General features: G+C 36.1%; 1 protein-coding gene across 7 annotated transcripts; it reads left to right on the top strand.

Annotated features, from left to right (window-relative positions):
- Positions 1-433: 433 nt before the first annotated feature.
- LOC147384227 (uncharacterized) lies at positions 434-22675 on the top strand. 7 transcript variants are annotated; one of them, XM_086426970.1, is made up of 6 exons: positions 434-538; positions 9013-9216; positions 9825-9918; positions 19443-19590; positions 19752-19838; positions 21779-22675. In XM_086426970.1, exons 4-5 carry the CDS (start codon positions 19462-19464, stop codon positions 19800-19802), a joined length of 180 nt encoding a protein of 59 aa, XP_086283096.1. In that variant the 5' UTR covers positions 434-538; positions 9013-9216; positions 9825-9918; positions 19443-19461; the 3' UTR covers positions 19803-19838; positions 21779-22675. The 7 variants fall into 7 exon arrangements, with proteins under 7 accessions (XP_086283096.1, XP_086283095.1, XP_086283093.1 ...); XM_086426969.1 differs by lacking the exon at positions 21779-22675 and adding an exon at positions 21560-21771; XM_086426967.1 differs by lacking the exon at positions 21779-22675 and having other exon boundaries at positions 19752-20179.
- Positions 22676-23117: the final 442 nt, after the last annotated feature.

The following is a 23117-nucleotide window of genomic DNA, read 5'->3' as shown; positions in this document are numbered from 1 at the left end:
GAGGTTGAATAGGTTAAAAGTAGTTTACCTTCGTCATTAAAGTCAAGAAGATAATTGACTTACTGATTTTCTAGCATGGTTTTAAAACTCGTCCGAGATCGAGATGTATCACCCGAGTTAACTCGGTATCAGAATTGAACGAGACCAACTCACAAAGTCACTTTTTTGACCGAGATTTAGGACTCATGTTCAATTTTTGGTTTGTCTCATGAGACATCTCAAATGTATCGGAAAACTTGTCCGAGACTACTCGGTATCGGGCCTGGATGAGACGAGCCGCGAAACTGAGTTTTAAAACCATGTTTTCTTGGAGAAAAATTGATGAATTTGACTTGAAGATAAGGGCATTTAGGTTATTTTATCAGTTTAAAAATATAGAGGTATGTCTAATATTGACCAAACAAGGAGGGGTATATGTAAATTACCCATAAAAGAAAGAGTTAAAAATCGAAATAGCAAAACAAAACCAAAACCAAACCCACACAATCTCAAACCTCAAACCCTCTCCTCTATCCAGAGTCCATATCTGATTCCAAAGGTGAGATCTCTTCTTCTTGGTTGATTAGACATCGAATTCCAGTATGATTTACGGTTCAGATTTACTCAATTTCATCTACTCATCCACCTTTAATCACTCGCAGAAACGTTCTGGTTAAATTTCTTCGATGATATATATATATATATTTTGGTTTATAATTGCATAGAAAATTGTAAATAGTTGTTAATAATTCTGGTTTTCTGATATATAATTCTTCAATCTGATCTCGTTTCGGATAGATTGTGTTGTTGTATTTTGCCCTAATGAGAGAGGTTTCAGAAATCTCGGTTTCTTCCATAATGAATTACCCTTCAAATAAATACTAAAAAAAAAAAAAAAAACTGTTGAAATGACCTCAAAATGAGGCTCTGAAGGCCAGAAAGATTAACGAACTGTTTCACTATCCGCATAAATGCTTAATTAAGTGTGATATTAGTGAACTTATATACTTTTATAATGCATATACTGGAAGATTATTTAGTTAAGATGATTTTATGGTTTCGATATATGGATTGGTACTTTATTGAAACGAGACATCTCAAATGCGATATTTGGAGATGGAGTAATGATACCTTGAACCAAGATCATGTGTAATGGAATCACTGTTTTTTCATAGTTTGGAGATGGAGATAATGTGGATTTTGGATCATGCAATCATTAGGATGCTGATTCAAGCAGTTAATTGCTTTATTGATTCTTTTCTTGTGCAAGGCTTTTGTCGGGCAATTGTCGTGGTATTTGGTAAGGAATACTTGAGATCACTCAATGCCGATGATGTTGCAAGGCTATTACGAAAAGGTGGATAATATGACTTTCACGTTGGAAAGTCTTAACTGTATGCGTTGGACTTGGAAAAATTATCCAACAGCTTGGGTAAGACAATATTCAAGATGTCATGGATCCCAAACTATCATTCTCGAGGCAGTGACATCTTATGACCTTTGGATATAGAATGCAATGTCAATTATCATTTACCGATGCTGTTTACCCAAAGTGGTCAACTATTATATAAATCATCTCCCAACCCTAAGATTTGAAGAAGTTATAGTTTGCAATGATGCAAGAAGCATGTCGGAAAGGCGTTGAATGGGCATTTGAAATTCTTCAATCACGATTTGTCATTGTTAAGGGTCAAACACGTTTTTGAGATAAGCATTACTCTCTTTTGATTAGTTTTTGGATAAACATTACTACATGTTATTATGTTTGTGCCCCATGCATCATAATGCACAACATGATTGTCGAGAATGACCATGATGGGTATGCAAATGTTTTTTTTTGGGTCAGTTCTAATCAAGAACCCATCTCAAATGTTGAGATAGCAGTACATGAAATGGAGCGATTCTAACAATTCCTTGCTTGACATAAAAAATAAAAAACAAAGGTGCTCATTAGGCACTCTAAACATGTTGATTGACCATTTGCAAGAAAGATATGGTAATGTTCTGCCTATATGGTTATTTATATAAAATTGTTTAATATTTATATTTTTAAATTAGAAAACTAACAAAAATACATTGAGAAAAAACTAGTTAAATTGTCAGTATTATTGAGGTGGTAGTCATTTCCTTTGTATTCACTTCGAGAGCATGTCCTATTGCTATTTATATTTTCAACTGTAGATAGGCTTTTGCAAAATTTTTAAAGGCCTCTTCTATATATTTGTTCTTGACATCAAACATGGAAGGGGAATAATTTATAAAGGCACCCTTTATATCTGGATTCACTTTCTTTGAATTTTTGTTTTTGTCCATTTCCTTCCATTCAACTTTTTTAAGTATCTTTTTTTTTTCCTTTGAAAATTTCAAAACTTTTCCCAATTTATTTTAAATTCTTTTATATATCCTTTTGATAAAGGTGAAAATTTTAAATTAAGCCATCGACAAATTTTAAATTTCTTACGTCGTTTTGAAAAGAATCTTTTAAATCAACCCATCTCCACCATTGTATTCTCAATTTATTCTTACATTACCCAATACATCCGTGAATCATCAATCAACCATAAGACTAAACAAGCATTTCATTCCTCTAATATCAACCTTCGGATGCAAGAAGGAATTTATCTTCACCATTATATTCTCACCTTGTTCTTACACTCTATCTATCGTATTTATGACAACTCTTGTGCATCAACCACAAAACCAAACAAGCCCTTCACTCCTCTTATATCAACCTTCGGATGAAAAAATGTAAAATCTATATCTATCATTGAATTCTCAACTTATTTATATGCTCTATTCAACACATTTCCATCAACTCCAAGATCAAACAAGCCTGTAACTTCTTGTGCTAACTATTGAATGCAAAATATAACTGACGTAGCGATAGCATGTGAATCAATTTATTCGAAAGGAATTGAGAGACTGTGTTCAATGGAACACACAAAACTATTTTGAATCAATAGATTCAAGCTTGAATAAGAAGGGCTAACCAGAAAATATTGAAATAGTTAAATTCAAAATTTATTGAATGAGTTGTCATTTAAAAATTCGTATTTGAAGCTCATTATATAGATAATTCCATCATAACAACTTTGAAACCTTCTAAAATACTAAGAATTAACATATCTAATCTATGTATAGCATAAGAGAAACTTTCTAAATCTATTATAACTTGATTTGGACTCTTATAAGTACTTCTAATTATAGCTTGAAGAATAAAAACGAATTTAGAAAAAAAAATAGATACTTAAAAACAAATTAGAAGCTGATAAGGAATAGTACTCCTGAAGTAATTATGAAATGGTAATCTACTATAAATAGAAAATAAAAACAAATCCTACTAAAATTAGGAAATTACTTAGGACTCTAACTAAAATTGTAGATATCCTACACTAGGCCCCCTTCTTGAAGCAAACTCATCCCCAAGTTCGGCACAAATAAAAAAACTCTATAGTCGGGATAGTAAGGAAAGATTTGCATGCCTTCCGATAAGTCCACAACATAAGCATTATTGTTGATTTTCTTGAGGATGTGGAGTGGACCTATCTTCTTCGATTTTGTCTTGTTGTAGGTGCTTGTTGGAAAACGATCCTTGTTAAGGTGGACCATCACCAAATCTCCTTCATAGGATTTGAAATGCCTATGCTTATACTCCAAGAAATGTTCCACATTAAACAACCAATCAAGGAAATCTTCTATGTGGAGGACGTTGAATTGTGGAATGTCTACTTGAAGCCAATATTCAACCTGATGGATTTGGGTGGGTGACAAAATATAGTTGGGATTTAGCTCATCGAGATAATCAGTATAAGGGATTGTTTGGGTTTTGAACATTATATAGAGGGTTGGGGTTATGAAAAACATGTTGTGGGAGCTGATATGTGGTTGTTGGAGGGTGAGGGTTTTGATTTTTAGGGTCTAGGAGTGGTACAATATGGCTAGAAAGTTGAGGGAGGGGGTATGAGGTGTGGGAAGTGGTTGAGGAAGGGTATTTCTGAAATTTTCGAGAGTTGTAGGCTGATTATGGTGATTTGTCTCGATCATCCAAGTTTCTCTTATATCATATGGAGGTTCAGATTTGAAGATGGTGGCTTGTGAAAATGTGTTATCGAAGTATGGAGTGAAGAAGCTTGTTTGGAGAAGTGGTAATGCTACTGGATTTTATGAATGAGGGGGGGGGGGGGAGGGTTGGAAAAGAATGCTCAAAGTCTTCCCATTGTTTGAGAAATAATTGTGGTTTAAGGTGGAGAAATGTCACGCCCCCCAAATCTGAATATACGTCGACTCGGCAATATGATTGGGGGATACTCGGCCCTACCCCAAACTCGAAACTTAAGCATAAATCTAAATACTATGCGAGGTAGAGATCTGTCAACATCTAAAGCTTATTGGTCTAGAGTTGAGGTAACTCAAAGACCATTCTGCCCAAAGAAATTTTAAATTACTTTGTAATAGGAAGAATTAATTATTCTACAAGTTAACAATTTGTAACACAAGAATTTTATCTATAGCATGGGTGATACTATCATATAAAGATGTTCAGTGACATAATAACAAAAGAATAGTTCATAGGGTATAACAAAAGTAAAAAACCAAGTATGTCCCGAAGGACAATGTACATAAATAAACAAAAGACATCCCAACATCTAACAAAAGACCTACTTTCGAGGAAAGTTGATCGTAGCAACGGCAAATAGATGGTTCCTCAAGGCACGAGCTCTGTATCAAAGTTTGACTCGTAGTATGGCTCTCGCTCTAGTTCCCAGTATGGCTCCTCCTCAACGTACTCTTCCACCCAAGAAGGTGTCCTTTAGAGGGAAACTTGAAAGGTGGAAAAAATGGTATGAGCGACAAAGTTGCCCAATACGTACCGACTAACCCTAAGCTAGTCACCCAAGGGTGAGAAAACAATCTAGTTTCTAAGTTTTATACATTTAAAATATGGTATGTGAAATGAATTTTATTTATGAACATCATGATTCATAAATCGAGAATAATATCTAACTATATTTAAATGCATATGCTATATTCATTTACTTATAGAATAAATCAAGTAAATCTCATGATAGTCGCATATCTAAAGCGTTGCAATGATGACCAATTGATTTTGGATTAGTTTTAGATATATAATGGCATAATAAATATGCATACAACATCACATTATAATACATGAGGTGAGGAGTATCTCAAACGGGTCCAAGCTTGCGATTGATCTTCCGATCAAAACCGGTCTGTCTAGTTGTGTAGAGTTCTATTATGTATCGGCATATAATGGAACCGGGGTCCCATTAATTTACCGATGAGGGATTCTAACATTGTTAGTCTTTTAACACAGGTCGGGCGTCTTCACCTGTCTTGATTTTTCGGTTTGGCTTGGTAACTATTGGCTCCTATAAAGAGCGTGGGGTCAATCGCAATATGCCATCTTTTCTGGTCTAGGTTGCCGTTTGACAATAAGGTCAGCTGCCCAACTAAACCTAATAGCAGTCAACCATTCGATGACTATAGTTTAGGATGGATCCATGTCTAAACCAGGTGTGAACCTCGTGTTTAATGCCTATTAGGCATACGTGTAATCTCAAATTCCTCTAGTTACTGACCTCAACCTGTTTACAACCAAAATCAAGGTTTATTGGAAAAAGATGTAACCAGTACTTCCTAGACTTCGTTGGGAGTGAATGTCTCCAAGGCGTCCCATACCACCAAGAAGTAAGTCAAATCCATCGACATCTTAGGTAATTTCTCATTTCCGGAAGAGGCAAGGGATTACTCGTAAGGTAGTTTCACGGTCATTTTCCGGCTCACCAAGGATATTAAAATAATATAAGTATGTGTTTTATTTGCAAGAAATCCTGAAGAAATTGTCCACCTTATCACTCCTAAACTACACCACCGGGTATTCATGTGACGAGTACACTTCACAATAGTCATCTATATAGAAAACTTTGAAAATAGAAGAGGTTTCTTTGTTTCCAAAATATAAATATTTGATAAGAAAATGAGATATTTTTAAGTTCTAAACATGATATCTCATAGTAAACATAAGAGGTTTTTAAGTTATAAATTATAAATTTGTTATGGTAAATAGGAAACATTACTACGATTTACAAAACAATACCTTGCATGGGTGAGATGAGATGGTTTTAGATTATAAATCAATGTTACAAAACAGAATTCTTTTTGATAAAAATGAGGTATTTGTATGATGTAAAACAGAAATATTTGAGAGTTTTCTAAGTAATAAAACATAAGTATTTCATGGTAAAATGATGTATATTTATATGGTAAAACAGAAATATTGAGAACTTTGTAGATTATAAAACATACACATTTTATATTAACATTTCATGGTAACAATGATGTACTTCCATATTATAAAACAGAAATATTACATCAATAACATAAGAATTTTCTATGTTATAAAATAGAAATATTACATAATAATTATGAGAGGTAGGTTGTAAGATTTCTAGTGATGTTCTTTATTCGAAAAGTTATGTTCCTAATGTTTAACAAGATGGTGAAAATAGTCCATAATTTAGAAGTATATAAACATTTAAGGATGAAACTTTCTTCTCTAATGATTCATATCAAATAACCAAGTCATGTATAATTAAGCCGAGAAAATCATTCTACCATATGGCAAGTGAAATATAAAACACACTATCTTTCCCTCCTGTGTCAAATAAGTTGAATGAAGTAGATTTTGACAACTATTAGTTTTAAAATCGGTAATACAAGTATTTTAAAAACATGCTGGGTAGCCTACCAAGGGTGAGAAAGAACATACTTTCTCAAACTGCAAGTACAACTCGCAAAACCCCCATTCCTCGGTCTCGATTTCGTGATCCAGTTCCGCTACCTTGAGTTCTTTTTGGGCAAAAATTTAAAAAAGACTTCATTAAGTATGAATGTCTATAGTTCATATTCTAGCTAAAGTAATTTTTACTAATAGATCTTACCTAAGGTTGTATGTGTTCCTCTTAAAAAATGCTTGAAGGTGGACTCTCCTAGAAGAGTTGATGTTATAGTTTCTAAGTGAAGGAAGAATCTAATAAAGAAGAATGGTGTAGGAATAAGAATTGGATAAAAGAAAATGAAAAATATAGAATAATATGTAGTAGTGGGAAACCACTTTATTAAGTACTAAATGAAGACTTCTTCTCAAATGCCAAACTAGGTGACATAAGAAGGTTGTTGATTTTTCTTCAAGAATCCTTTAGAACTTCTTAATGGTGTTGAGAGAAGACCTTTAGAAGAGTCATATACACTAGACTTGAGTTAAAAAGATTTGTGGAGGTAATTGAGAGGAATGAGAGATCTCTAGAGATGCTTAGGCAATGAAGAATGCATGAAAGAGTAGAGACATAGAGATTTACCTAATTTTTATATAATGGAGAGAATTATGAGTTGAGGTGGCAATATGGAGTCATATAGACTAAATAAAGGGTGTCAAGTTGTAAGAAGTGCTTACATAGGATCGTATATATTGGGTTGACATTTAATCGTGGGTGGAGATAAACTAACTAGGGTCAAGTTAGTTAACTAAGATTAGTTAGAATTTCACCCTAGTTAATGGGTGGTTGGGGTTGGTTAAAGTTTAAAGCAACCATGGTCAAGCTAAGTTCTAACTAGGGGTAATGCATGGGGGTCAATTACACACTTGTCTCTTAGCTAAAAACATGGTTTCTTTGAGTGGAAATCTGATTTGGCAGCTATGGTAAGGTGGATAGCAATGAGAGGGTTAAATTTTTAAGTGACAAGTGATTGGATACATGGTAGGTGGGTTGGACGCATGGCAACCAAGTCTTACATGCAAGACCATATGTAATAATTTGCAACAATGATGTTGTCGAGATGTAAGCAGTCAGTTTGAAATGATTAGGGACATATTTTCTATTGTATGCTACATGTAGTGATATATAAAGTTACCTTCGATAAATGAGATTTTGGATTGCTCTTCCGGGCTTGTTTTGAGTCCGATTTTGACGATCCAATAGTTGATTCTCATCTATTCGACGAGATCTATGCAATGGTGTAGTTCGATCTCATCGATGATGCTCTGATTAAGGATCATCTTACAAGTAGTTATGCGAATATCGAGGCAATGCCTCAGGGTCCGATTTATGCGATCTAATATTCTATCTTGCTTGATTTCTCTATATCTTTCTATTGGTCATACCCGATCATATCTAATTTTTTGTTGGCAATGCCTTGAAGGTTTGTTTGGTCTTGTGGTTGATTGACAAGACTTGTTGCAAATGTTTTGGATGGTGTAAGAATAATTTGAGAATCCACTTACACTTTTTTTCATACAAGTGAATATGAGAGGAGTGAAAGCATGTTTGGTCTTATGGTTGATAAACAAGACTTGTGACAAATGTATTGGATGCAGTGTAAGAATAGGTTGAGAATCCAATGGTGGAGATGGGTTGATTTAAAAGATTTTTTTTCCCAAAAGGACACAAAAGGTATTTAAAGTTTGTTGGTGAGTTGATTAAAAAATTCACCTTTATCAAAAGGCCATGCAAATAATTTAAAATAAGTTAGGGGTTTGTTTTGAAAATTTTAAAGGACAAAAATGTAATTTAAAAAAGTTATATGGAATCAGAAGGACAAAAATGAAAATTCAGGGGAAGTAAATAGCAGATTTAGAGGGAGGCCTTTATAAATTCCCCCCCTCTATGTTTGATCTCAAGAATAGAGATATAGTGGGGAACTTTAAAGTTTGAAGAGCGGTTGGAGTTTGATTTTGCGACAGCCTTTCTAAATTTGAAGATGTAGGGACCAGTTGGAGATTCTCTATAGTCATGTTATTTGGATTTGGAAAATACTAAGTCTGGATTTATTTAAATATTTGCTGCAGTCAGTAGACAGCTTTGGAATAAGTGAATAAATCAACAATTCATTTGAAATTGAATAAATTTGCATATGCAACCACTCCAGATCTGATTATAAGGGACTTTGTTTTCTAGTATCGTACTTTACATATAAAATTGTGATGGACACTACTGATATTTGTTCTTTTTACAGAATATTGAGTTGGAGTAGGCTTCGTAAGTCAGGCCAAGCTAGAATCCCTTCTGATCCCAATGCATGGCAACAAATGCGTGAGAACCATGAATCTATTATCCTTGTGATGATACTTATTCTGAACAAAATGAAATAGATTATGATCTATGGCAGTTGCATTGCAGGAGAATTAAGGAGTTGAGGGCACATTTCAGTGTGTGAAAGGTCCTGCCCTACCTGATTGTATTAAGAGCATGGTTTAAAATATTGTATAGATTGAATGTTTCAGTCAATGAAAAAACCGTTACGGTATTGGCTGATACATTTGATACAAACCCGATACATTCCTGAAACATTCAGTGTTTTGGAGTCAATGTTTCATATCGGTCTTGGCTGATACCAATACGTATCGACCCGATACATTCCGATATTTTAAACCATGATTAAGAGAATCTGTTCACAGTTTAGAACCTTTCTTTCAGGAGAAACTGGATTTTATCACAAACCTGATTTTGAAAATCAGCACAAAGTATGGGCTCCCTCTTTGAGGATGACAATCAAATTACTATGGCTATGGAAACTGTTGTTTGATTACTTGGGTGACCTTGCACGTCACAAAGTGTTTTATGAGTGGGTGATTCCAAAACTTGTGATTGTGCAGCTTACATACTGGTTGCCTCACTCTGGCCTTCAAGTGGCAACCCCAATGTATTTTGTTGTTATTGTGTCCCTCAATGTATTTTGTTGTTCGCAATAATTTTTGTGCCTGGCTATGCATGGAAGTTTTGTGACTACTGTAATTTCAGCGTTACTTAATCTTTGCTTTTTGTCAGCTTGCAATATTGGCTTCCTACTAAAGAGATGATTTGGTGGCAATTTATCGGTACTTCTGGAGTTGGAAGTGAATAAACCCTTTTCAACTGCAAGGTATAACTTAGTGCATTTGAAAAGGTACAGGTTCAGGCATATGCAGATAGCAACAATTGACTTATGTTCACCAATTGTCTTAGAATTGCTTCACAATTATTTATTTGTTTATTTATTTTTTTGTGTGTGCGTGGTGGGTGGGGGGAGGGAGGGACAATTCCGTGTTTACCTGTTCATGTCCTAGCAACACATACTGTGGTATATGTTATGAGTCTTGATAATCTGACTTAGGCATGTGGCATACTCAATCGACACCCCTTACGTGGTAGGAAGAATATTTGACTATTTGACTTCATTGCTGTCACGTCATACTGTTAAAAAAATAAAAAAAATAAAAAAGAAAAAAGAAAAAAGAAAAAAGAAAAAAGAAAAAACCCACTCGTCAAGTTCAGATCTGATATAGATCAGCCATTGCAAACCCATTTTGTCTTCTTCCCCATTTCTTTGCTTCTAAAGAACCCTTCATTTTCAAACCCATTTCGTCTTCCCATCGTCTCTTTGTCCACTTGAAAGACAATTTTGTTGTTTTTAGATCAAATATTCTTTTTAAAGACAATAGTAGTATAGTTATCTTCTGGTTACTTGTTTCATATATAAATACATCTTCAAGGAAAACAATACCTAACAGAAGAAATTAAGTACTTTCCTACCAATGTTCTTTCTGCTGGCCTCTTTGCGATCCATGATACCCATGGGTATTGTTCTTTTCTGAAGGGAAGCAACCTTGCAGTCCAAGGTTCGACTTGTTTGGTGTACCATTCAGTTCAATAAAATTTTTGCCTGCCCTGTTGTAATCACCACACTTGAACTCCACAATATAATAACCATGCTTTCTGCATGACCAGGAGGATTTGGATAATCACTTTTGAGGATGGCAATATAGAGGCTAAATTGGTTAACTTATCTTAAGTCTTGACTAGCAATATAGACTATAAGTCCAATTTAATAATCACATTTAGACCCATAGCTCATGCTTAGATGGTTTGACACATTTCAAAGTAACAAAGTTCTGTCATGCGTTCAAGTCCTGCTTACCTATCCAAAAAAATGTAGAAGTAATAACAGCAATTTGATGGGTCAGGGCCTAAAATTCTTCAAGTAAAAGAATTCTTCATCTCACATATTCTAGTTTTTCGAAGCTCTATAATCATCTTTTAGAAATAATGGATGTTTATTTCATTTGATATGCATTTTAGCCTGGGATATTTGGGTAATTTTGTAAAAGTGGGATCTGAAAAGTAAGAGGATGAAGAGATGATGGGGAAGAAGACGAAATGGGTTTGAAAATGAAGGATTCATGGGTAAGAAGACGAAATGAGTTTGAAATGACTGATTTGTTCAGATCTGATATTGACGAGTAGGTTTTACCTTTTTTTTTTTTTCCGATTTTTTTAGTGGTCTGATGTGGCAGCAAATATTCTTCTTACCATGTCATAGGCATCGATTGAGTATGCCATGTGCCTGAGTCAGATTATCACGACTCATGTTATTTGTGGATGATGTGATATTAGTTGACATCATGTTCTCTTGCAATTTGTTGGGGAATTTGGAAAGAACGCAACAATTGTATTTTTGAAGGGAAAGTCTCTACGAGGGAAGGTCTAGTTCTATCTATTTTGGAGCTCATGTTCTCTTGGAACAAACTTTATAAAGAATTTAAGGGGGTCTTCTTTGAAGATTTCGTAATAAGATGGGATAGGGTTTGTTCATTGTTGTGAGAGTAAGTTGTTACTCGCGCTTTGTTGTTGTTTTCCCTTCCTTGTCTTGTCGCTTTTCTTTTCTGGGTTGGTCTCCTCAACCCCCCTTGTTTTCTTTTATCAATAAAGTTATCTTTATCGATAAAAAAAATTAAAAATATTAGTTGACGCGCTCAGAGTGGGAATCAACAAAAAACTAGAATTATGAAGAGAGAAGTAGGAGTTGAAGGGCTTTAAAAATAAGTATAAATAAGATTAGTATGTGGAGTGTTTATATATTACCGACACCCAATAGGAGGAAAGTCCAGTAAAAATGGATGGTCTAGAAATATCACAAAGTGACCACATTCGTTATCTTTAGTTTATTATACAAATAGATAGATAGATAGATAGATTAAAGAAGATATTGCTGGTAAAACAAAAAATGGGTGGCTAAAGTGGAGGTGTGCTTCCGGAGTGCATATTAATCAAATTAGAAGGATAATATGACTGGCTATACTTTATGGAGCCAAATGTTGGGTGTTCAAGAAGCATCATATTAATTTATTGGACATAAAAAAGATGAGGATGTTGAGATGGATGAGTGGAAAGACTAGAAAAGATTTTAAAAATTAGAACTGAATGCTTTCAGGAAAATGTAGGAGAATCTCCAATAGTGATAAATTCAGAGAAAGTTGGTTGAGATGTTTTGGGCATGTTCAACCAAGGATAATTAATTACAACCCAATTTAGAATAAATATTCAAGTTGATGGTTCTAAAAGAGCGAGAGGAAGACCCAAAAGAATGTGGATGGAGATATAGTGAAAGAGAATATGAATTCACTTCCAATAACAATAGACTGGGGTCTCAACGAGTCGATGGACGAACATGATTCATTTAGTTGACTAGGCTTTGTTGTTATTGTTGTTCGTGATATTTCACTTCAGTGTCTTGCTGGTCTTTGCCAACCCTAGTCATGTCGTTGCTGGATTGAATTTGGGCAACAAAGAAAGTCAACAAGGCTTTGTTGTTATTGTTGTTGTAGGATTGTAAACTTTGAAAAGATTTTCGAAATGGTTAAATTGAGTTTTGGTTTTTGTTCCTATTTTCCCTTCAATGAAGTGCTAGTCCATTGAATGGGATGTGTCTATTAATGCCATTCACATCATACATGGTGGGCTAGCATTAAGAATGGTTAGTGGTTTGTTTCCTCTTTGAAATATCTATTTTTCTGATATTTGATGGCCTAGTGAGGGAAAGAAGTTTTGGTTCTTATTTGCAAGCAACCATGTGTTGGGGTTAATTGGACATTTGTGGTAGGTTCTTGTGGGTCTTTTGTGTCCCCTTTCAGTTAAATCCATGACCTATAGCAACAGTCACAAGGCTATGCATCGTCATCCTTATGTTGTAGATAAATGACACGCAACTTCAAATGATCCTGTTAAATCATTAGATTTGAATCCTATATTTTCATTGGTGGGACTTATTTAATTTAGGACTTCTTTGTTAGTATGTGTGGAAGATATTTTTCATTAGGTACTAAGGAGTGACACGTGGCACCTAGGGATTCGGGTGAGACATGGAAATCAGAGCCAATTCATACGAGGGTAAGGTCGGTGGCTTGATCGCAAACCAACCTTGGGTTTGGATCTCGGTTGGTCGGGGAAATATTAGGTCAATGATGTATGGTAGGACGATTCACTTAGCCGAAACCCAAAAATCAGGGATATTACAGAGCCAAATTCGGAAGATCTCTAATTTAGGGAAAAACTCCCAAATAGAAGGAATGAATAAAAACGAAATTTGGGCTACACACATTCCTAATCAAATTAACCTATTAAAATGGATAAGGGCACAATTGGAAAGATGATAAAAAAAAAGAATCTTAGGATTTCACCTCTATAAATACATGGACAAAGACACGAAATGGTATAATATTCCTTCCTATAAACTCTACACTATTTTTGTACTAAGGTTCTGACTTGGGTGTCGGAGAGGTGTTCTTCTAGGCACACCTAAGGGCACTGAAGAGTAGAGATCGCGAGACATCGTCACAGATCACAAGGTAGTGCAAATTTTTGCATCTATAATTTGGCGCCGTCCGTATGATTTGAATATGGAACCCTGAAAACCTCATGGTACGATTTAGATCTCGATCAAGAGCTGGGTGTTACCTGCAAAATCGACGATTTGCATGTCTAGGGTTTTTAGATCTAATCTTTGTTTGATCATGCTTTGAACAATCTAGATCTTTATTTATTCGGTCACATGTTCTTCAATTTGAAAACAAACAAGTTTTGGTTCTCGAAGAAGAAAACAAAAGTCTAAAATGGGAGAGCTACTCCCTGGTTCATGGTGGCTGCCCTCCAAAGGAAGGGGATTAAGATTTGAAAGGTAAATTAAAAAAAGGGGCATCCATGGATGATGTAGCATAACCTTGAGTTGGAGATATATATTGGCAGCAACAAGGGATTAAACCCTTTTATGTGTTCTGCGTCAACAAGGAGAGGTTCAAGTATTGATATTGCCAAGATCTTAGATGATACAACCAAATTAAAAAAAGGTTATTAATGGTGGCGGTAAATAGGATTGGGACATCATCAAAGAGGAAAAATGAAAAAAAAAAAAAAAACAAGGTGGCCTAGCACCTAGTTGATGAGTTGGCGACTCAAAACTTGGAACTTGTGGATAGGGATACTAAAATCCATGTTTTCGATTTGGATCGCACACGCCAGGTCAGTTTTATGACTTTATCCCTTTAATCTCTGTTGTAAAAGGTATTTCGTAACATAATAATTAAAAGGGGGAGTTTGGATGTGGGGCGTGTTGCTGCAACAATTCCGTGTATGGAACCATATTCAAATTGCTAGTAAAAAATAAGGTGCAATAAAATTTAAGAGGGTATTTTGAAATATATTTCAACCACATCAATTTTTGATGTGTGTAGAAGCAAAAACTTGCACTATCTTGGAATCTGTGACAATGTCTCGCGATCTCTACTCCTTGTGCCCTTGAGTGTGCCTGCAACAACACCTCTCCCATGCCTAAGTCAGAATCTTAGTACAAAAATAGTGTAGAGTTTAGAGGGGGGAAATTTCAGATCTTTTAGTGCGTCTGTCCATGTATTTATAGAGGTGAAATCCTAAGATCCTTTTTTATCCTCTTTCCAATTGTGCCCTTATCCATTTTAGTAGGTTGTTTTGATTAGGAATGTGTCTAGCTCAGATTTCGTTTTTATTCATTTATTCTATTCGAGGGTTTTTTCCTAAATTAGAGATCTTCAGAATTTGACTCCACAATATCCCTGATTTTTAGGAGTTTCGGCTAAGTGAACCGTTCCACTATACATCATTGACCCAATATTCCCCCCGAGCAACAGAGATCCAAATCCATGGTTGATTTGCGATCAAGCCACTGACCTTACCATCGTATGAATTGACTCAGATTTTCATGTCTAACCCGAATCCTTAGGTACCACGTGTCGCATCTTTGTATCTAATGAAAATATCCTCCACAATACCCCCTTTCAGGGGTTTGGACTTTTAGTCCAAGCGCTGGAGAACAAATGAACGGTACAGTGCAACACGTGGCTTTTCGCTGCTAGATCAGGTACTCCCTTAAATTCTCATTCTAAGGTCCGAGATTTGTTCAATAATGTTCATGCCATGAGTGATCCGATCATTTCACCTTCGAAAGCATGGCGATTATGATTGCCTCGATTTTTTAAATATTATTGCAACCATTGATCTCGTTGCATACCTTGAGACATTTTTTCTTATAAATACCTTTATTCATCTTTCCCTTTTTATATATAGTAATAAAAATATTCTCTTGTCGACATTGGTTTCTCCATACACCAAAGCTCCTAATCCAATAGATCTGACCCCCAATGGTCGGACTTAGTTCTCTTACGAACGAGTCTTGAACAAAATAAATGAACTAATCTCCAATGGTCGAGTTTGATTCTCTCGTAGACCAAGTATTAAAAGCAAAAAAGAACTAACTGACCCCTAACGATTGGGTATGCATCCTTTTATGAACCAAACTTGGATAAATACTTAAATCGACCTTACTACGCTCTCCTTATGGGCCAAGGCTTCCGTTGTAAACAACCCCTTTTTGGGTCAAGCTTGGCTCCCTTTACGAGCCAAGATTCCGTTATAAATCGACCCCCTTATGGTCTTTTTTACGAGCCAAGACTTCTGTTGTAAATTGATCACCTTATGATTGAGCTTGGCTCTCTTTATGAGTCAAGACTTCTGTTGTAAACCTTTTACGAGCTAAGGTTTCTATTGTAAACCGATTCCCTTATGGTCGAGCTTGACTCCCTTTACAAACCGAGGCTTCCGTTGTAAATCGACCCCTTTATAGTCGGTCTTGACTCCTTTTACGAGCCCAGACTTCTGTTTAAACCGACCCTCTTATGGTCGGGCTTGGGTCCTTTTATGAGCCAAGGCTTCTATTGTAAATTGACCCCTTTATGGTCGAGCTTGACTTCCTTTACGAGCTAAGGCTTCCGCTGTAAACCGACCCCCTAAGAGTGGGTTTTGCGCTAAGTGGTCCCATACGACTAACTTAAGATGTGGAACAAATTCTCAAATTAGTCGAGTTGCACTAAGTGGTTCTGTGTGACCGACTTAGGACGTAAACTGGACTCTCCAAATCAGTTGGGTGTTGTACTAAGTGGTCTCGTACGACCAACTAAGGATGTGGACTGGACTTCACAAATGAGTTGAGTTATGCTAAGTGGTCACACATTACCGACTTAGGATGTAGATTAGAGTGTCCCCAAATGATTCGGGGGTTGCGCTAAGTGGTCCCATATGACCGACTTAGAATGTGGACCGGACTCCCAAATGAGTCGGGTTACGCTAAGTGGTCCCGTATGACCGGACTCCTCAAATGAGTTGGGTTGGGTGTTACGTTAAATGGTCCCATACGACCGACTTAGGATGTAGATCGAACTCCCAAATGAGTCAGGTTAGGCTAAATTCCTTTGCAAGTTGCATCTCCTAAGCAATAAAAATAATAGAAATTGCATTAAAAAACATTGTATACTCAATCTAGTGTTAATCGATTTGTGTCCTTGCATAAAGTAACAAGGTTTGATTAAATTCATTAATAAGTTGATCTCTTAACTCAGATCCCCTCGACTCGGTAAGTCAAGATTTATTTGGGAAGTCCGGTATCCTAAGTCTGTTGTACGAGACCACTTAGTGCAATCCGACTCATTTGGGAGTTCGGTCCACATCCTAAGTCGGTCGTATGGGACCACTTAACACGACACCCGACTCATTTGGACAGTCTGGTCTACGTCCTAAGTCGGTTGTGTAGGACCACTTAGCGTAACCCGACTCATTTGGGGAGTCCGGTCCATCCTAAATCGGTTGTATGGGACCACTTGGTGCAATACTCAACTCATTTGGGGAGTCCGGTCAACATCCTAAGTCGTTCGTGTGGGATCACTTAGTGCAACCCAACTCATTTGGGGAGTCCAGTCCACATCCTAAGTAAGTCGTGCGGGACCACTTAGTGAAACACTCGACTCATTTAGGGAGTCTGGTCCACATCTTAAGTTAGTCATGCGGGATCACTTAGCGCAAAATCCGATCTTAAGGGGGGTCGGTTTGCAATGGAAGCCTTGGCTCATTAAGAGAGTCAAGCCCAATCATAAAGGGGTTCGATCACAACGGAAGCCTTGGCTCGTAAAGGGAGCTAAGTCTGACCGTAAGGGGGTCTCTTAACAACGGAAATCTTGGCTCATAAAGAGAGCCAAGCCCGATTATAAGGGGGTTGATTTATAAAGGAAGTCTTGGCTCATAAAGGGAACCAAGCCCGACCATAAGGGGGTCGGTTTACAACCGAAGCCTTGGTTCGTAAAGGGAGCTAAGCCCGACCATAAGGGGGTTGAGTTTACAACGAAAGTCTTGGCTCGTAAAGGGAATCAAGCCCAGTGTCGGTTTACAATGGAAGCCTTGGCTCGTAAAGGGAGCCAAAGCCGACCATAAGGGGGTCGGTTTACAATGGAAGCCTTGGCTCATAAAGGGAGCTAAGCCCGACTAGAAAGGGGTTGATTTACAATGGAAGCCTTGGCTTGTAAAGGGAGCCAAGCCCGATCATAAGAGAGTCAATTTACAACGGAAGCCTTGGCTCGTAAGGGAGCCAAGCCTGACCATGAGGGGGTTGATTTACAATAGAAGCCTTAGCTCATAAAGGGAGCCAAGTCCGACCATGAGGGGGTCGGTTTATAATGGGAGTTTTGGTTCATAAAGTGAGCTAAACTCAACCATAAGGGGGTTAGTTTACAATGGGAGTTTTTGCTCGTAAAGGGAACCAAGATTGACCATAAGGGGTTAGTTTACAAGAGAAGTCTTGGCTTGTAAAAGGGGCCAAGTCCGACCATAAGGGGGTTATTTTACAATGGGAGTCTTTGCTCATAAAGGGAATCAAAACCGACCATAAGGGGGTCAGTTTACAAGAGAAGTCTTGGCTCGTAAAGGGGGCCAAGTCCGACCATAAGGGGATCGATTTACAATGGAAGACTTGGCTCGTAAAGGGAGCCAAGCTTGACCCAAAATGGGGTCGGTTTACAATGGAAGCCTTGGCTCCTAAGGAAGGGGAGTGTAGTTTGATCGTTAGGGGTCGGTTTAAGTGTTTATCCAAGTTTGGTTCATAAAAGGAACCATACTCAATCATTGGGGGTCGGTTTGTTCTTTTTTGTTTTTAATAACTGGTATGTGAGAGAACAAAACCCGACCATTTGGGGTCAGATCTATTGGATTAAGAGCTTTGGTGTATTGAAAACCAAGGTCCATAAAAGAAAATTTTTATTATTATAAAAGGGAAAGATGAATAAAGGTATTTATAGGGAAAAATGCCTTGAGGTATGCAACGAGATCAATGATTGCAATAACATTTCAAAAATCAAGACAATCATAGTCACCACGCTTTTGAAGGAGAAATTGTCGGATAATGCATGGCATGAACATTACGAACGAACCTTGGACCTCAAAATGAGAATTTAAGGGAGTACCTAATCTAGCAGCGAAAAGCCACGTGCATGTTTGATAGCGCTTCAAAAAGTGACTTTTCACATCTTTTTGGTGTCAAAATGCGATTTCGTGCTGCGATTTGCGCCTGATAATGCTTCAAAAAGTAGAATTAATTTTTTTTTTATTGCAGTTTTGAAGAGCGGAACAAAGGAGTTGAAGTGAAATTACCTAAATACCCTTCTTCATTTTTGTTATTTCCAAGGAGAGTCCGATCGACTAAACCTAACTCTATCTCTCTCGTTCTCATTCTGTTTTGTCAACCTTCGATTTCTATAGCAACTGCGACCCCATTGACAACCACGACACGAAGTCCGATTGATCTAAACCCATCGACATTTCTCTCTCGCTCACTGCTGTTTTCGTTCAACCTAAACCCGACAGCAAGAACGACCACGATCGACGTCATTGATGTATTAAATTGCTTTACCATATTATACGTCTCCAGGTACTTTTTTCGATTCGAATTAGAAATTTAGAATTGAATCCTTCTTTTGATTTCAATTTGAATTGAATCCTCTTTTTTTTTTTTGTTTCAGCAAAATTAGTTTATTGAATCCATTGGTATTTCTATGTTTATTTATTGTTAGAATTTTGTATCAAGGAACTTGTAATACAATGACTGCAAGACAATTGTTTGATGAAATTCCTTACTGAGAAAAAAAAAAAGTCCATTTGAACATCTCAATTGTTAAGTTGTTTCTAATAGAAACTTATAATTTTAGTAAATGCCTACAATTTTATTTATGTTCATTCTCTATATGTCACAAACATGAATTGATTATTACTGTGATATAGGATATAAAAATTAGAAAAGATGGCACCTCCGCATAGAACACGGCCTATGACAGCACTCTTGTTGTTTATGGGAGTGAACGCTATTCTCATGTCAACCATTACTCCAGTCTATGATTTTGTCTGCTTTCTTCCATGCTGGGAAAGAAGGGTATACTTCTTATCTTCATATTTTCCCAAGGAAATTTGTTTTTTGGTTCCTTATTACAACTCTATTTTCTTTTCTTATTTTTGTTTATGTAGATGTAGTTAGTTATTCTGTGTAGTTTCCTTATAATGAAAGCTTATATACTTATATTGGGTGTGTCTCAGAGAGAAAGGAGGCGTGCTCAAAGAGAAGCTGGCTTTGATGAAGGGTTCTGAATCGGCTTAATGATTGGATGTCCAACAAAAGAATGGGTATGAAGGTTTGATTATGTTTGTTTGATTATTAAACACTGTGAAAAATGTTATTTGATGTGGGATTATAAAAGTTTAGCGTAAAAACATGTAAGAGAACTATCTTTAATGCTAGTATATAAGTTCTAACGATGTTACTTAGGAAAAGATTTGAATGTGCATTTGGGCAAGAAAACTATCCATTTGACCAATCGGGAGGGTCTCAATGTGGCAAATAGTAAGAAAGAGATTTTGCGACTGCCATGAAACTGGAAGAAAGGTTGTCATTGATGTAAGAAAGGATTGTGTATTATGCAAGTATTTTCTTTATCAGGAAAATTTCATGTCCATTTTTAAGGGGAGATGTTGTCGAAATTTCTATAAAATTATAAAATTTATAAATTTATTTAAATTAAAATAATTATTTTTATAATTTTTAATATAAATTGATTATATTGATATATATTTAGTGTAAATATATATTTATTAGGGTATTCTGGTCATTTTTTATGCATTCTGGGTGCATTATCAGCATAAAAAGTATTTTGATCATTTTACTTAAGATAAAGTAATGGAGGCAAATAAGAAGAATGAAAAATATATCTTGTATGCATTTGTTGGATACATATTTTTCATGTTTTTATTTATTTCAATTTTACTTATTATATTAGCTATGGTTATTATGTTTAAATAATGTCAAAATATAAATGAGATGTTATGTGGATGTGTTATGTATATATAATGTAATATGGATGCGTTATGTATATATAATGTAATATGGATGTTAGATTGTGAATTATATATGTATTTTCTTTATTGGGAAAATTTCATATGTCCATTTTTAAGAGATGTTGAAATGTCTATATGATTATAAAATTTATAAATTTATTTAAATTAAAAAAAATTATTTTTTTAATTTTTTTAATATAATTTTAATATGTTTAGTGTAATTATATATTTATAAAGGTATTTTGATCATTTTTGGTGCATTCTGGGTGCATTATCAACATTAAGAGTATTCTGGTCATTTTACCAGAATACAGCAGCTGTATCAAATAATAATTACCATATTCTGGTAAATAGCACAACACTTTTAAAAGACTCTATCAAACAAGTTTTTTAGTGTTCCATCTTTTTACAGTTGTTTTTGACAGTTGCTTCTTACAGTAGAATCTGACAGTAAATTTTGGCAGTGTTATCGAACGGGACCCACGTGTTGCATAGTACCATTCATTTATTCTCGGACACTTGGACTAAAAGTCCAAACCCTCGAGAGGGGTATTGTAGAGAATATTTTTCATTAGGTATCAAGGGGCGACGCGTAGCACCTAGGGATTTGGATTAGACATGGAAATCTGAGCCAGTTAATATGAGGGTATGGTCGGTGGTTCGATTGCAAACCAACCATGGGTTTGGATCTCAGTTGGTCGGGGAATATTGGATTAATGATGTATGGTAGGACAATTCACTTAGTCGAAATCCCTAAAATTAAGGATATTGTGGAGTCAAATTCGGAAGATCTCTAATTTATGGGAAAATCCTCCAATAGAAGGAATAAATAAAAACGAAATCTGGATTATGCACATTCCTAATCAAAATAACTTATTAAAATGGATAAGGACACAATTGGAAAGTAGATAAAAAAAATGATCCTAGGGTTTCACCTCTATAAATACATAGACAAATTAACTAAAAGGTATGAGATTCTCCCCCTCTAAACTCTATATTATTTTTGTTCTAAGGCTCTGACTTGGGCATTGGAGAGGTGGTGTTGTTGGCACACCCAGGGGTATGAGGAGTGTAGATCGCGAGGCATCGTTACAGATCACAAGATAGTGCAAGTTTTTTGTATCTATAATATATATAACTAAAGAATTTTTTATCGCCTTCCTTCTGTTTATGTGTTATTCATCATCGGCACTCTTCTTGAAATAACAACATTCATTGCCTTTTCTTGACAGAAGCCGAAGCCTGGGTGTATTGAGCCTGAGTCTTGTTTGTGGGCAATTTCATGCTCAAAATTTGATGAACGATGAAAAAAATACAAGTGTGTGGATGAACCTCCCACAACCCACCTTAAAGTACTTTGTGAGGAAAAGGTCGAACTGAACTGAAAAAATAGAGAAGGGGGTTTGGGGGTTCGCTCCTTAGAAGTGCATTAGGCGGGAATGGTTAAAATTTTTTGGAGGATCTTATCTGGTAAAGGGTTTTGGATCGACCATCTAAAGGAAAAATATGCTACAAATTGTTTTTGGTGGACTTATAGTAAATTATAGCAGGTGCACAAAGATGTGGAATGCAGTTCAAAAACTAATGAAGCACACTATATCCCAATCTCGAGCTCTGGTTCGTATGCCCTCTTCTACCTCTCCTTTTTTCCATAATTGGAGGAGAGATTAGCCCCTGATTGACTCTTTCCCTTGGGGCTTCAACAACCTAATGGTGGGAGACGTTTAGGAAAATGGGCAATGGAATCGAAGCTTTAAGAGAACTCATTGAAGATGATGTCATTTATGAAGAAATCTGTTCCTCAATCTTGTGGCAGCATACATAAGATAAGTTGGAATGGGCTCCCTCGAGAGTTCGAGCAATTTCTCTTCATGAGGTGCATGGGAATCGATTAGACTAAGAGGTGTAAAAAATAAGAAATGGTCTGTATTATGAGGGTGCAATATGCCTACAAAAATTAAATTGAAGTATTTCGATGGAAGCTACTGCATGGAGCATATGCCCTGTTGACTCGATTAGAAAGAGACGGTCCTTCAGTTTTGTTTCAATATGTGCTATACAGAAGGGCTGACAAGAATATGAAACAATTTTTCTTTGAATGTGATTTCTCAAAGTCCTTTTGGATTTAATTAGCTCTGTATTGAGAGGAAGTTGTCCTTGAGTTTTCTCCATCATCAAATCAATTTGTAGAAGAATTGGAACTTCTACATTTGGCTGTAAAAAAAGATTGTTTAGAGTTGGATTTTCGATGCTTTTAGGGAATGGCCTAAAAAGTGCATATCTTCCATGGTCGTTGGAACCTTACACGAGCCGGGTTTCTAAATTTCTATCGACCTCTCCATGAACCGTGAATTGCTTTTGGAGGGAAGGCAGTTCTGGTGGGTGACACAATAGCAAACTTCAGAGTGGATTCCGAAAGATCCTCTTTGTTTGCAACTCTTACAGACTTACCATCCTCTATTTTAAAAAAACAAAAAAAAACCGGCATTCATGGGTGATTATTTAGGGCCTGTTTGGCCTTCACAAAAATCGTTTTACATATCTTGAATTGAATTTTCCTTGACCTTGTGG

Source organism: Akebia trifoliata, chromosome 15, assembly GCF_017979445.1.
Source record: "Akebia trifoliata isolate Shusen 1 chromosome 15, ASM1797944v1, whole genome shotgun sequence".
Lineage (NCBI taxonomy): Eukaryota > Viridiplantae > Streptophyta > Magnoliopsida > Ranunculales > Lardizabalaceae > Akebia > Akebia trifoliata.
Note: the sequence above shows the minus strand (reverse complement) of the source record. Positions and strands in the feature narration are given on the sequence as shown.